This window comes from Melanotaenia boesemani, chromosome 3 (genome assembly GCF_017639745.1).
Source record: "Melanotaenia boesemani isolate fMelBoe1 chromosome 3, fMelBoe1.pri, whole genome shotgun sequence".
Classification (NCBI taxonomy): domain Eukaryota; kingdom Metazoa; phylum Chordata; class Actinopteri; order Atheriniformes; family Melanotaeniidae; genus Melanotaenia; species Melanotaenia boesemani.
In genome coordinates, this window is record NC_055684.1 from 38,761,318 (window position 1) to 38,777,637 (window position 16,320).

The following is a 16,320-nucleotide window of genomic DNA, read 5'->3' on the forward strand; positions in this document are numbered from 1 at the left end:
CAATTAGAATAAACAAGTAAAAGACAACTATTAAAATATACTTTTAAAATTAAAAACAGAAAGAAAATACAAGCAGCTAGCTGAAATGTGTAATCATTCCGACCTTTACACTTTATTTTTAGTTCACCGTGTGACATAAACTTCATATTTTGCTTTTAAACAATGTGGAAGGCCTGTTGGCTCTCAAAGTTGTTGGGGGCAGGACAAACTGGCTGTTGCATTCCGGCATCCACCGTTGTTTACTTCACGCAGCATCAGCGCCATCCAGCTGTCCACTGTACCTTAGGGTCATGCTTCTAAGTCAAATGACTGTCATTAGTTTGGGGTATGTCTGACAAGAAACACAATTTAATAAGTAGAATTTCTAAATGACAAAGGGGTGAATTAGGTAATTCATTTAATTCCATGTGAAGTAGTACAAGAGAATAAACTCCATGCATATACAAGCCCTGCCGTGGCCTGAAGAGCAACACGTTTTGTGAAGAGGAGGAGCTACACTGCTCTGTACCATTTAAATTACAACGCATGCGCATTACTGCACAATTGACACTTCTATCTCTTACACAACCCTGTCTTTTCTTCATTCTGCCTACATCTTCTCGCCGGTGTGTGGTAACCCTAACTCTACGCGCTTGTCATTTTAATATTTTTTAATTTCAAATAACACAGAAGAAATGAGTGGGGACCATTCCCACAACGAGGATCAGGTAATATTTAATTGATTTTTTCGTGCTGTCAACATTTACAGTTTCTTGCTACAGTGTGTTTGCTTCGCTCGATGGGGTAACTCAGCTAACAGTGAATAGTATCTAGCACGGTAGCCGGCTGTTTGATAGACCACCTTATTCCATAGTTAACAGCTTTTCTGTCACGTATTTTTGGAATGTTAAAATATCTTGCTGTCTATCTTTTGAGTTTATATGGGGAGGCAAAGACAGACGAGGTGACGGTACGTTAATCATGGCGGTAGCTCAAATACATGTTAGCCGTTTCGGCTTCTGAGTTAGCCGCTAGACCATGATATGAGCCAACGTTCCATGCTAGCAAGCTAACAGGGTAGCTAGCAAACTGTCGCTTCACCATTCAGCAAGTTCAAAGTTAGGTAGCCGGCTAGTTAGCCAACCTACAACGAAATTTAACAATTATCTGTTTTCGATTTTCCCAGATTGACTGTGGTTCCCGGGTCAATGGTAAGTTTTTCACGTTTCTTTAATTTATGAATTTTTATCTGGAACTATGATATGTCTTAACTGATCTAAAGTAACGTTGCGATAGTTCTTAGTAGAGGACAGAAATGGCGTCCAGAGACTAAGTCCTCTGTCTCACTCACAAGCGCCTATTGTTCAAAAGCGAAGCCTTGTAAAAGCATTTCCGTACACTATTTTGTCGTTTCGAATCAAGATTCTCACACACCTCGAGGTATTTTATCAGTTGATCTTAATAGAAGTTGTTGTTGGTTAGCTTTTAACAGCACATTTCCCATCTGAAAGTGAGGGTTTGGGGGTTGAGGACTTAGTCTCTGCGCCATTTTCTTTTTCGCTGTAGCGGCCTGCCTAGTACAAGCTGAACCCAGGCTGGGAGATACAGATGGCTATGAGGACGAAAATGCGAAGGCTTGGTGCTAAATAGTGAGATAGAATACAGTAGTTTTATATTTAATGTACACAGTATCCGCATATTTTTTAAAATGGGTACAGAGACTCCACACTCCCTTATTGTTGGTGACAGTGTAGTTTTCAGTTAACTCATGTCATTAGTCAACACATGAACTTAGTACCTGTACCTTTTTTTACAACACCACATTACAACAGGGAAACGGTAGTATACCGTCATAGAATAATTATTACAATAACTTGTGGTTTAAGAAAAGATGTTTTTCAACATATTATTCAGACTGATTGTCTTTGTTGTTTTAACTTCAATATTTCACTAATAATTAGAAAACACTTTTTATTTCTGAGAAGTACTGGCATCAAGGATTTTTGTTAAGTTGAAATCTAAACTACTTTAAAGGTTTGATTAAAGAGAATTGGGGAGCGACTGTCTGTGGGACTCGAAGGGCCCTACCTTCTTTCCTAGTAGTGAGGATGGGAGATGGTCCCTGTCACTTTGCGGTGTGAGCATTTAAATGCTTGTGTGGTTTATGTGCCAAAGGACCTTTAAATTGGAATAAATCACACAGTATTTCTGCATAAATTTGGGAAGCCTGTGAAATTAAACTTGTCTTAACAGTGGATAGGGAATGACAGTTCGTACAGTGACTTTATTAAAGATTGCATGACCAAATCCCTCACAGATCCAACTTTTCTGGCTTGGAATATACAATCGTCTTTTTCTTGATGAGAATCTGAGATCTGTTTTTGCCAGGGTTTGGGGCTGCGAGGCCCTGAAAGCAAGCCAGTTTGATGTTGGGTGATGCTGGTGTAAGAGCGTCAGCTCTTTAATTTTAATGATTGTTTCATTTTATGAAGATATTTTCTTGCTTTTACTGTAAAAGTGACAGAAAGCATTTATTCATTTGCGTGTTTCAGCTTGTCATTTGATTTTGTATCATCAGACAGACAAAGTACTCAGACGGGCAGTAGGAGGTGCTATGCTACTATGCAACATAAGTTTTGTTTGAGACTATTTTAAATGTCCTTTGTCAAGGTTAATATAGATGATTTACCTGCCAATCCTTATCACTGACAAATGCTCAAACTTTAGTAATTTTTGTTGTATAACTTTTCATTTGATTCAAAATAATGAATTGACTGAATACACCAGATTATATGACCTTTGTTTAAAAAAAAAAAACTTAAATAAATCTTAGTGTTCGGTCCTCTTGAGCTACTGTCCTACAGGTTTTAGATGTCTCCTACTACAACACACCTCTGCACAAGCCAGTTAATGACCCAGTGATTTGAGTGAGGTGTGTTGCATTAGGGTAGAATCCAAAACCTGCAGGACCGTAGCTCACGAGGACCGGAGTTGGAGTTCTCTGATTTACAGAGTTCACCTTGTGTCTATTGAGCTATAAAGCTATGGAAAAGAAAATGCATTACAGCCCACTTAATCTAAAAAAAAAAGTAAAATTATCTCTACTGTGCTGCACTTAATATTTCTAATATTCCCTGCATAAAAATTTGCTTTAAAAACTGAGGTCGTTTCCCTTAAAACAGTCAGAAGCAGATTTTCTTTGAACCTTTTTGCTTGTGAGTTGTTTGACTGGAAAGTTTAAAAGCTGGTGCCATGCACTGCAGGCTTCTGAGTGAAGGGCTGCTCCTGCAGCCATTGATTTGCTCATCAACTCGCATGTTTTTACTTTTCTTTTTCAAGAACTTCTGTGGCACCGATGACATGTTTCTCTGTGACCGAGCAGGATGTTGTTGTTTATGTGCAAGACTAATTTATATTAAGACCTTTAGGGAGTAGGTGATGCTTGTCTCTCCGCTGTGTCTCTTACGTTGATCTTACCACTCGTGCACAGTTGTACCATTTACAGTTTATTATAAATGATTTCTAGTGAAAATGGACAACTGTCCAGATTATTAAATACACAAGTTGTTGCTGTCATATTTCATTTTTTTATAACACTGTTTTCTTTTTATAGACTCCCACAAGCATAAAGACAAGTACAAAGAGAAGGAACATAAACATAAGGACCACAAGAAGGATAAGGAACGTGAAAAGTCTAAACATGGCAACAGGTATAGCGTATGTGCTGCTAACAACTGATGAATCCACGTAGGAGATTTTTGTTTATATTAAGGGTGATTATTGGGATTATTGATTAAGTTGTTTTGATAGTTGTACATTTCTGAAACTCTAGTGACTACAAGGACTCTGAGAAAAAACACAGAGACAAGGAGAAGATGAAGCACAAAGATGGCAGCACAGACAAATACAAAGAAAAGCACAAGGAGAAGAGGAAAGAGGAGAAGGTAAATTACTAAGCCAAGAATCAAATAAAAGATGTGAATAGTTGAGCATGTCGGATCATTTTAAATTCTTTTAACATCAAGATGTAAAACTCACCTAAATTAGTGACCATAAATTTCACCCTGATTTTTTTTTAAATTCACTTTGTTTAGGTGGTTAAAACTAGAAAACAACTGGCTTTTAATAAATTTCCCAAATTTATTTAAAATGTAGAACTGATCTATAAATAAGATGTGTTTAGTGCAGCTTGTCTATTTTAAACAGAACTAAATGGCTATTTTGTCTATTACTAATGATCTGACACATTCTGGTAAGCGAAGAATTTTAGATTTGTTCATACATATGACGGGTAAGCCAGTAGGGCAGCGCCATGACGGTCTGCCGCCTTAAAACTACAGCCGTCAGAAAGGGACAAATAGCACCAACTACGCGACCATGCAGCAGCAGCATGGGAGCCGTTCCACCGTCGCCACGGTGCTGTTTCACCGTTGCCAAGAAAGAAAACCAGGAGAGAAGGAACTCAGAAAGGAGAGAGAATTTCAAAGGGATGCTGAAGTTTACAGCTTCCTCCTCGACAAGTCAACGATGCCTCAATGAGCATAAAGCTAACTTTTTTCCATTCGGTTTTGTTAGACAGTGTTGCTCGTTGCCATGGTTACCATGGGCAGGATAACAGTAGTTTCTGGTAAAATACACCAACCTTGTTGGTACAGAAGTGTGTATTTACATGGTTTTAGCAGCTTTCATAGTCACGGTAAAGCTGGACTAAAAGCTGGTGGGAGGACTTTATGAGCTGGTTTTTACTGGGACAGAAAGCCGGTGGGAGGACTTTATGAGCTGGTTTTACTGGGACAGAAAGCCGGTGGGAGGACTTTATGAGCTGGTTTTACTGGGACAGAAAGCCGGTGGGAGGACTTTATGAGCTGGTTTTACTGGGACAGAAAGCCGGTGGGAGGACTTTATGAGCTGGTTTTTGCTGGGACAGAAAGCCGGTGGGAGGACTTTATGAGCTGGTTTTACTGGGACGGAAAGCCGGTGGGAGGACTTTATGAGCTGGTTTTTACAGGGACAGAAAGCCGGTGGGAGGACTTTATGAGCTGGTTTTACTGGGACAGAAAGCCGGAGGGAGGACTTTATGAGCTGGTTTTACTGGGACGGAAAGCCGGTGGGAGGACTTTATGAGCTGGTTTTACTGGGACAGATAGCCGGTGGGAGGACTTTATGAGCTGGTTTTACTGGGACAGAAAGCCGGTGGGAGGACTTTATGAGCTGGTTTTTACAGGGACAGAAAGCCGGTGGGAGGGCTTTATGAGCTGGTTTTACTGGGACAGAAAGCCGGTGGGAGGACTTTATGAGCTGGTTTTACTGGGACAGATAGCCGGTGGGAGGACTTTATGAGCTGGTTTTACTGGGACAGAAAGCCGGTGGGAGGACTTTATGAGCTGGTTTTTACAGGGACAGAAAGCCGGTGGGAGGGCTTTATGAGCTGGTTTTTACAGGGACAGAAAGCCGGTGGGAGGACTTTATGAGCTGGTTTTACTGGGACGGAAAGCCGGTGGGAGGACTTTATGAGCTGGTTTTACTGGGACAGATAGCCGGTGGGAGGACTTTATGAGCTGGTTTTACTGGGACAGAAAGCCGGTGGGAGGACTTTATGAGCTGGTTTTTACAGGGACAGAAAGCCGGTGGGAGGGCTTTATGAGCTGGTTTTACTGGGACAGAAAGCCGGTGGGAGGACTTTATGAGCTGGTTTTACTGGGACAGAAAGCCGGTGGGAGGACTTTATGAGCTGGTTTTACTGGGACAGAAAGCCGGAGGGAGGACTTTATGAGCTGGTTTTACTGGGACAGAAAGCCGGAGGGAGGGCTTTATGAGCTGGTTTTTACTGGGACGGAAAGCCGGTGGGAGGACTTTATGAGCTGGTTTTACTGGGACGGAAAGCCGGTGGGAGGACTTTATGAGCTGGTTTTACTGGGACAGAAAGCCGGTGGGAGGACTTTATGAGCTGGTTTTACTGGGACAGAAAGCCGGTGGGAGGACTTTATGAGCTGGTTTTTACAGGGACAGAAAGCCGGTGGGAGGACTTTATGAGCTGGTTTTACTGGGACAGAAAGCCGGTGGGAGGACTTTATGAGCTGGTTTTACTGGGACAGAAAGCCGGTGGGAGGACTTTATGAGCTGGTTTTACTGGGACAGAAAGCCGGTGGGAGGACTTTATGAGCTGGTTTTACTGGGACAGAAAGCCGGTGGGAGGACTTTATGAGCTGGTTTTACGATTGAGGCCGGTTTCCCCGTCCAGATCCGTTCCTCCTGTGAGAAGCGTTCTGCCTTCTAAACACAGAGGAACCATATCTTCTGTCCACCAGATGTTTTCGTCCTGACTAGTTATGATGCAGAGGGAACTTCTTTACCTGAGTGTTAAGTTTGAAACACAGTAACTGTGTTACTGGTTAATACTTCTGTGTTTCCTGGTGGCCACATATGTATACTGGTATTGTGAAGGATGTCCAGTTGCTGGTATAGTGAAGTAAACAGAAGAATTTAAACTGTGTTGTTGTGAATGTGGCGGTGGTGAATAAAGTTAACGTTAAACGTCAGAAGTGAGTTCTTTGTGTGTAACAGAGGGAACTCTCTAACTATCGGATGACATGCTTTCATCGGTGCTGTGGAAGTATTTTGGGATACGCCGGCTACCGATGTTACAGTACGTGATTGAGAAAGTGAGACGCTAGAATGTGCTGTACGGTAGAATGATACACGATTCCAGCGTTAGGGAACACTAAGAATTACTTCCATCTAACGCTGGGATTGGGACCATGCACAAACTTTTGCATCCATCTTTCTGAACCAACGGATAAATTGGATCCTAAAAGTTGTCCATATAAAGATTTGGGGTGGAATAAACTATATAATTCTAATTTTATCATTTATTGGCCTTTTAATAAAGATTATGACAGTGGGACTGATAACTTGGAAATTGATGGTGATAATTTTATCTCCATTGACAACTTGACGTAACTTGATTTCACTATGTTGAGTTTATTATTAGAATGAATGTTAATATTTGTATATAAATGAGTTCAACAATGTTTTACACCTTTTAAATGACTCAGACCAACATCTTGTCTTCATTCCCTCATGTTCTCCTTTGTTTTGAGGCTCGATCACTCATCAGTCCCTCGTCTTGCCAGTGTTTTAGTACTGTGTTTTCTAAATAAATATAAAAAGTCTTCATATAAAAACTGTCATTATTTAGGAACTGTAAAAGTATTTAAATTCCAGTTTTCAGCTGTTGTGGACATGACTATCAGTGCTGTTCCTCTCAAAGACTTTTAACAAAACTGGCTCTTTGTTTCAGATCAGGTCTCTCGATGGTAAAGTCAAAAAGGAAAGAGAGAATGGATTTGCCAGGTATGTAAAGACTTGTTTTTTCTTTTGGTGCTACATTAAGAACCCAGCAGAAGCATTCCCATATGAAAATGAAAATTCATCTAAAATTTGGTTTGTGTGCAGTCCACATGTGAAGTCTGAGCCCGATGAGGATTTTTACCACTCTCCCAAACTTGAAAAGTCTCTAAAAAGAGAACGAGATGATGATTATGAGTAAGTGATGAATGTTGTTTGACTTGAGCTTGTGTTACAGACTTGATTTGACATTAAAGTTTATAGTTATCGAAGTTTGATCTGTCAGGTTTGTCACACAGAATGTTTCTTTTCAGGTCTGAGTACAAGCCTAAGAAAATAAAGACTGAAAATGACAAAAAGGTTAAGAAAAGGAAACCAGACGATGAGGTAAGCAAAGACCTCAAGCAGAATATGAGGCAAGATCTGAATTTGTGTAATATTAACTGCTTTTCTTTTTGCTCTGCAAGCTTTGGAGTCGAACACTAATACTTTCCCTTCCTTATTTTAGGACATTAAGTCCAAAAAAACAAAAAACAAAAAAGGAGAAGTAACCGATGGAAAAAAGAAAGCAAAGAAAGAACCAGAGGAGAAGTGGAAATGGTGAGTAAATCATGTCAGGCAGCTGTTATACATGCATCTTTATCAGTGAGGTGGTTTTCCATGTCTTTGTGAAGATGGGTGGTTTTACATTTTTAGCTACATTAATTATTGCCATTAAAATAAATCCTCTGTTTGGCCACAGGTGGGAAGAGGAGAGATACACAGACGGTGTGAAATGGAAATTCCTTGAACACAAAGGGCCTGTGTTTGCGCCACCCTATGAGCCCCTTCCTAGCAATGTAAAATTTTATTATGATGGTAAGATTTTTTTTTGTGTAGGATTTTGCTCTGTAGCAGCTTTAAGAAAGCATTTAAATAGTAGTTTGGTTCAAGTGCAAAAGGGACTGGAAATGGGAATACATCACAGTAATTCCACATTAATTTGAGAGGACTGTAAAATGAAATGTGTCTGAAAAGTGGATAGACAACAAGTGTTAGGCCATGTCCAAAATTGCACCGAAGCCGGTTCAGGTGTGAAAACGGTGGTGAAAACTAGTAGAAAGGCTTCAACATCCCCTGACACTGCTGTAGTACATACTACAGGCTGTGGGGGCGCTAAAGAGTAACAAAGCTAGAGCAAAACATCACATTCACCGATAAAGACTCACTGTCCAATTAAATAGCTCTCCTTCATTGACCCATTAACCCGAGTCAGGTGCTGCAGCAGGAAACGTCCAAAACCTGCAGGACAGCTGCCCTTCAGGACCAACTTTAGACACCCCTGTTTTAAAGTAACTTCACCAGCTGCTGTCTGACCAGATCCTCACAGATTCAGAGTTTTGGCTTGGAACATGCCACAGCTGCTTGTTCTTTTCTGATACATCTCAGGTAAACCTATGAAGCTCAGCCCAGGGGCCGAAGAGGTGGCAACGTTCTTTGGCAAAATGCTGGACCATGAGTACACCACAAAGGACATCTTTCGCAAAAACTTCTTTAAAGACTGGAGAAAGGTACGGAGTAAAAACAACACTTATATAAAACAAAATAATTCCTCATTGTTGAAATTTCAATGATTTCTGTCTGAATGTGGCTTTTTTAATGCAGGAAATGACTTCAGAAGAAAAGGCAAAAATCACAGACTTGAAGAAGTGCAACTTCACTGAGATGAACGAGTACTTCAAGGCACAGTCAGAAGCCAGGAAAGCCATGTCAAAAGAGGAGAAACAGGTCAGCCACTGTGCTTAGCATTTAGACTTAATTCTATTTAAAAGGCTTCATCGTTGAGACCATTTTCTTCTGTACTGTAATGTCCTGTAGTTGGTGCCTCCTTGATCGTGTGTATTTGAAAAGCCTTTAGCCTTAAACATTACTCCTGGACTGCCAGATGTGTCGTATTTGACTCATGAGTTTGTGAAACCTCTGCACCACCAACATCAAAAGATTTCTTAACATCTAGTTGTATACAATTTGACTAGTGCCCACTTCTCTCCCCTTACCACTAGTGGATTTATTACCTGGCTTCTCAGGCGGCAGAACCCTGTGGCCATGTGTACATGTGTCTAATGTTGCATCAGGTCATGTGTTGATTCACATGTTTTATTTTGGAAAAACTCCACTAGATGTAACAGCGAGTCATTGTGCTCTTACAACAATGTAGGTAGTAACTGGCATTAGACGAGTGGCACCCCCGCCAAAGATGGAGTTAATTTTCTTCTCTTCTCTTTGTAGAAAATAAAAGAAGAGAACGAGCGGGTGTTGCAGGAGTATGGCTTCTGTATAATGGACAACCACAAAGAACGTATCGCTAACTTCCGTATTGAGCCTCCAGGCCTGTTTCGTGGTCGTGGAGACCATCCAAAAATGGGCATGCTGAAGCGTCGCATTAGGCCTGAAGATATCATCATCAACTGCAGCAAGTGAGTAAAGATGGGTTGGTTTTTAATTTTGTTTTTACTTTCCCCAAGAGCTGAAAACCATTAAGTCCAGTGTAAATGATTGAATACTTCATTAATGTGTTCCATATAGGGACTCAAAGTGCCCTCCGCCTCCTCCAGGCACCAAATGGAAAGAAGTTCGCCATGACAACAAGGTGACTTGGCTGGTTTCATGGACGGAGAACATTCAAGGCTCCATCAAATACATTATGCTGAACCCCAGTTCTAGAATCAAGGTAGGTGGATTTCTGCACTACGGTAACACTTGGACCTGGTTGGATGCGACTCTGTGGTGACGACACCTGTCAGCTGAGTTTGTCTGCCGGTGTCAACATTACATTTTAAGATCATGTCTTTAATCTCCACTGGATTACATGAAGATGTTTTAATGTTTTTATACAATAAATGTGCGATGAAGCCTGTTTTACTGTGGAAGAATCTACCAGTGTGAGTTTACATGAGTGGTGCACGATATCAGGAAAACATGTGATATACTACAACAACACTGCTGGAAGTTGCCATGACGGCACGATCTGTGATCAATTCCATTTTCTTTTTGATCCGGAGCTCTGCTTGCAAAACCTCTAGCATGGACGTCTGCTGAACTTTATAGCCTGTGCTATCATTAAGTTAGTGGCGTGATTTAGCTAATGCTAGAGTTCAACAACTCACAGTAACTCATAGATCTTAATGAAAATTTCTTCGTCAGAAAAACAATCAGGTACAGTGGTGTCCTGCAGCCTGAAGGCTGGAGATAGCAGAGCAAAGTTTGAAGCCGTTTCTCTACTAACTTTTGATAAATTATAAGGTGGTTCTTTTATATTCCAGAGTCTACATAAACACACTGATACAGAATAACTGAGGTCTCCTGATAAGATGCTCTTATCAGTAACTGTGGACCGCTGTCGAACGTCACGAGTCCAGATGTCATTGCTGCTGTCTGCCGGCAGATGCAACACACAAAACATCTGCTGGATTCATCTGTAGCTTCTTGTGGTTGTCCTGTAGGTGGCAGCGGAGATTAAACTTGTTTAACCACCAGGTTCCTGTGTTGGTAGTGCCTCATCTCTCTTCTTTCCAACGTCGCTCCACATAGCCGACGTGCTTAGTAGCAAGTTCTTCCACATTTTCCTCATTCCTCTCGTTACCATCCACCACCACACTGCTCACTCTAATCCTGCAGGTAGCATCTACATGGGGCGTCCAGAAAGAGTCTATTTCATTCACCATGAATGGACAGCAACGGCGTGTCACTTCCTTAAAATATGCAAATAGGAACAACTATGTATCATAGTGAGGCAGGATGTGTATCATGCTGTTTGTTATTGAAGTAAAGGCCTTGTTTTCAAGACTCAAGTCGATTCTTGTTTCATTTGCTGTTTGTCTGCAGGGAGAGAAGGACTGGCAGAAATATGAAACTGCTCGTCGTCTGAAGAAATGTGTAGACCGTATCAGAGCACAGTATCGTGAAGACTGGAAGTCCAAGGAGATGCGGATCAGACAACGAGCTGTGGCACTCTATTTCATTGACAAGGTGATGATTATTGTCATTTTCCTAAGAGTGTGTATGAGTAGAGTTTCGAGCAGTTTGATTTACTGTTTTTGTCATTGAATCACTAGCACACAGTTTAGCCTGTAGCCTTGGTCGGGGTGATGTCATCTTATGTCACCTATAATCCAGCTGTTTGTCTCCACCACAGCTGGCTCTGAGAGCAGGTAATGAGAAGGAAGAAGGCGAGACTGCAGACACAGTAGGCTGCTGCTCGCTGAGAGTTGAACACATCAAACTCTATCCGGAAAATGATGGTCAAGAGTACGTGGTAGAGTTCGACTTCCTGGGTAAAGACTCAATTCGCTACTACAACAAAGTCCCTGTGGAGAAAAGGGTAAGGACATCTGTCTTACTGCAGTGTGGGGGTTGAAATGTTAGAATTTGCCTCCTTATTTATGTTTGATCACTTGTTTCCAGGTGTTTAAGAATCTTCAGTTATTCATGGAGAACAAAGAACCGGATGATGACCTGTTTGATCGTCTAAACGTAAGTGGTTATGATCTTTTTAAGGCTTTTCTTACGGTCTCTCCTGTTAATAAAAATGTTTGTGTTCCATTTAGACTTCTATTTTGAACAAGCATCTTCAAGAGCTGATGGACGGTCTGACAGCCAAAGTTTTCCGTACATACAACGCCTCAATCACCCTCCAGCAACAATTAAAAGAGCTCACAACAGGTACGTCTCCAGTCAGGCTAATGGTTTGCAGTCTGAGGATCTAAACCAGATTTGGACATTAAATCTTAAATTCTGAAAACTTCAGAGCAAAAGCAGCTGTGTTTTTTAACTATCTGCATAGCAACAAGTAATTATACATGCTGTCTCTGTAGCGGATGAAAACGTTCCAGCCAAGATCCTGTCTTACAACAGGGCCAATAGAGCTGTGGCCATCCTGTGTAACCACCAGAGGGCGCCACCCAAGACATTTGAGAAGTCTATGCAAAACCTGCAGACAAAGGTAAAAAGGTGTTCTTTGTTTTTGGCCTTTAAAAATGTATTTGTTCCTTGTTATCACCTTTAGGAACTTTTTTTTTTTTTTTTTTTTTTTACCCATAAAGATTTAATTTATAGATTTTATTGAAACAGTTTGACTTGTAAACTTTTCTTCACCTTGAACTGTCATTTTTACTGGAGATTTTATTTGCAAATACATTTAATACATGATTTCTACATACTCAAATTTATACTTTTCCTCAAGCTGGTAGCCAAATTATTTTCCCAATAACCTAAAAGTCCTGCTTGAACTGAATGTTCAAGCAGCCAGAGTATTTGTCCTGCTCTGGTGTTACACCGGGACCGGCGCGTCCGGCGGGGGACGTCCGGCGCGGGACCGGCGCGTCCGTCGGAGATGCAGCTGAATCTACTGTCATCGACGGTTTAAAATGGATCCAATGTTTTTAGGTTTTAACGTCGTACGTTAAAAAAAAAAAAATGCGTCGCGAGGAATTTTAGGGATATTTAGAGCGACGACTCTGAATGAAACTGGTAAACTTTCTAGTGTTTTTTGTCTTTGCATTTCAGTCATTTTATGTAAAATTACTTTGAGGGTTGAAAATACGACGTGACTTTACAGCTGAGTGTCACATGACGCATGATAAGTTATTTTATGTTTCCACGGCAATGCTGTGAAGAGTTCATGAAATCAGCAGAGCTGATGTTAAGGTTGATATTTGCATCTTGTTCATTAAGCCTGTATGAAACTAACTGAAGAGTTGAAACAATTTTAACGGATGCCGTCTAGCAGCACAGAGTTCAGGGGGAAACGCTGGGATGGATAAAATCACTTTGTCCTTCAGTCTTTGTAGTCCGACCACCCTTCTACTGTTTACCTTCTCATTGTCCAACGAGGAGTTGCTCTGTGCTCCAGACTGACTTTAAGAACAAAGTTTGAATAGAAATGTGACCCACAAACCTGAGTTCTAGAAAAAAGATTATTTTCTTTTGTCAGATTGACGCCAAGAAGGAACAGCTTGCCGATGCCAAGAGAGAACTGAAGAGCGCCAAGGCTGATGTCAAAGTACGGAAAGATGAAAAATCCAAGAAGTGAGTATTTGGTGGCCTTATAAAAACCTACCTTCACCTGTTCACTTCACCTCCACCAACCTGCTTGATCTGCTTCTGCAGGGCTGCAGACGCCAAGAAGAAAGCCGTTATGAGGATAGAGGAGCAGCTGATGAAGCTGGAAGTACAGGCGACCGATCGCGAGGAGAACAAACAGATCGCCCTCGGCACTTCCAAACTCAATTATCTGGACCCTCGCATTTCTGTGGCTTGGTAAGCTGATGCTCCATATTTAACCCTCGAGCCCTCCTCAGATTTTAGCACCTTCTAGTCCACGTGCAAAAACTGCTATAAAACTTCCATCCTGCTCAGAAACATTCAATAATTTTTTTTTATTTTAACCCTTTAAATGCCAGTTTGAATAATTAAATTACGGCTTCATGCATTAAAAAAAAAAAAAAAAAAAATTTTCATGTAATACCTGTCAGAGGAAGGGGTCTCTGGTGGTGGTTAGACGCACACAAAAACTGTAATAAAACCATCATACATCAGTATTTCTACCGCTTTCATAAATCCCTTGAACACCTTCAGACCTGCTCAAAACCAAAATACCAAAAATTCTATTATTTTAAGACTTTAACCCTTTAATCCCAGTTTAATTATTTGAAATATTAATTCATCAAAAGACAAGGCAAGTTTATTTGTATAGCAGATTTCATGAACAAGATAATTCAAAGTGCTTTATAGAAAACATTAAAAGCATCACAGCGGGCTGCAGAATAATCATTAAAACATTTTACAAAGAAATAAAAGAACTTAAAGACAAAGCGAAAGTTAAAAAAGTACATGAAATCTATCGTATAAAAATGATGGGGATGGGTCTTTGGTTGTGATTAATGTCGAAGATCAGCAACAAAATTGATCTGATGTCATTGATGATGTGTCAGAAACGCCCTCGGTGACCTTTCTAGACCAAAACCGCCTTCATCCACCTCCATGAAAACATTTAAATCTCACCTCATTGAAAATCGTTCTTTAATGTCTGACTTATTGAAGTCAGTGGGGGCAGATTTGGCCTTGAGGATCACCAGAAGGTACTAAATTATTCAACAGAGTATAAAAGACGTGGTGGATGAAGACACCGGATATTACTGATGTGTTCATGCAACACGGTGAAATTATCACCAGGTACAAAAAACAAACGTGAGACAAATGTCTGAGGAGGGCATGAGGGTCCAAAGGAAAATCCTTTTCCTATCACCTTGCTACCCAGAGCTGGGTTTCTGTTGGTCCGGAAACCCGGAGCTGGGTTTCTGTTGGTCCGGTAACCCGGAGCTGGCTTTCTGTTGGTCCGGAAACCCGGAGCTGGGTTTCTGTTGGTCCGGTAACCCGGAGCTGGGTTTCTGTTGGTCCGGTAACCCGGAGAAGGACAATGTGCTCCTAACGCTGTCTCATCTGGTTTCAGGTGTAAGAAGTGGGGTATTCCCGTTGAGAAGATCTACAACAAAACCCAGCGTGAGAAGTTTGCCTGGGCCATCGACATGGCTGATGAAGACTATGAATTTTAAATCCCAGCTTGTTGTTTTAACTCTGACAAACTTTTTTCCTATTGGATACTTGTTTTTTTGTTTTTTTTTTTTAGCTTATGAGTTTTGCTCAACGGCCAGACCCGACCAGGAATTTTAAAGTTTGTGCAGGAAAAGATGGAAGCATTTTGGTAAAATGAGACGCCGTGTTGTGGCGATCAGGTAACGGGGCTGAGGTTTGTCCACAGCTGAGGCGTAGTCCCTGTAATTCAAAGACTCCTTGACCTTGTAGTGTCGGCCCCTCTGCAGGGACTAAACCTGACCTCAGACCTGAGCTTCGAACTCGGTGGCCCTTTAGCTTCGTTATCAAGCAAAAACAGAAAAAAAAAAGCTTTGTACCATCTTAGATTCTTTGTTCAGCCACTCTGTATTTTAGCTCTCCCATGTATTATTAATGAATTCTATATTTTCATAGACAAAGTAAAATCAGAAGAAATCCTTAACTACACCCACGCGCCTTTCAGAGAAATGGAAATGTGAGCGTTTGTGTGTGTGCGTGTGTGCGTGTATCAGAGGCTCGACGTGGAAGCTGTCTGAATATTTTAAACTGGACTATGTGGAATTGATGGGCATGAAAGAGGACGGGGAAAATCGTGCGACCATGTCAATATTTCCTTAAGCAAGCAGAATGTGAATATTTTGTTTTACAGCCTCTATCAGGGACTTCTTTATTTCAGTGTAAATGTGAACCAATCATTTTTATCTCTCAGCATAGCCCTGTCTACATCTGATTTTAAGGTAATTTAACTCCCATATCTGTTACTTGAACATAATGTTATAATGTATTTAAAGTCGGTTAAAGGAAAGTATTTTACCTCCTTGTGGGGATGTGAGGGATTTCAACTTTGCCAAAAATTGAAAAAAGAAATCACCAAACTGTTACAGGCAGGTTTTTAATTGTGTAATGATTGAGGATAAAGTCATGTAACATTTAATGTGAATTATCAGTTAATTTTATTCCACCTTGTTCCACTTCAATAGGAAAGTTGATGTAAGTAGCTGTAAAGTCAACGTCCTATTCCTGTTTTACCTTTTTTGTCATAGCCTTTGATTATGTCTGAGTTTTAAGCTCATTGTAGGTTGGAAATATTAATAAATCCCTACAGGTGAAGACTGCGTTATTGTCTTTGTGTTTTTTAAATTAATACAAGCTTGTCACCTTAAATGTTTTCAGAAGTTCTTTTCCAAAGAGCAGTGTTTGTTTGTTTTGTTTTACCAAGTCTCCTGTGCAGAGGCCCCCATGCAGCACGTTGGTTTTAAATCAAATCAAACTTTATTTATAAAGTGTTATTCATGCCAGAGGAGGCAACACAACGTGCTTCACACGATAAAAATTCACACATATTAAAATAAAACAGGCCTTCACACACCAACATAGCATAGC

General features: G+C 40.8%; 1 protein-coding gene across 1 annotated transcript; it reads left to right on the plus strand.

Moving 5' to 3' along the window:
* The first annotated feature begins 555 nt into the window (after nucleotides 1-555).
* Nucleotides 556-16,047, plus strand: top1l (DNA topoisomerase I, like). The gene is made up of 21 exons (XM_041980512.1): nucleotides 556-707; nucleotides 1,166-1,190; nucleotides 3,593-3,689; nucleotides 3,812-3,923; nucleotides 7,280-7,332; nucleotides 7,435-7,524; nucleotides 7,641-7,713; nucleotides 7,835-7,926; nucleotides 8,069-8,184; nucleotides 8,755-8,876; nucleotides 8,971-9,093; nucleotides 9,595-9,782; nucleotides 9,892-10,036; nucleotides 11,191-11,334; nucleotides 11,501-11,686; nucleotides 11,770-11,838; nucleotides 11,913-12,027; nucleotides 12,180-12,307; nucleotides 13,298-13,392; nucleotides 13,474-13,623; nucleotides 14,816-16,047. The coding sequence occupies exons 1-21, from the start codon at nucleotides 675-677 to the stop codon at nucleotides 14,916-14,918; spliced, it is 2,259 nt and encodes a 752-aa protein (XP_041836446.1). The 5' UTR covers nucleotides 556-674; the 3' UTR covers nucleotides 14,919-16,047.
* The last annotated feature ends 273 nt before the right edge of the window (nucleotides 16,048-16,320 follow it).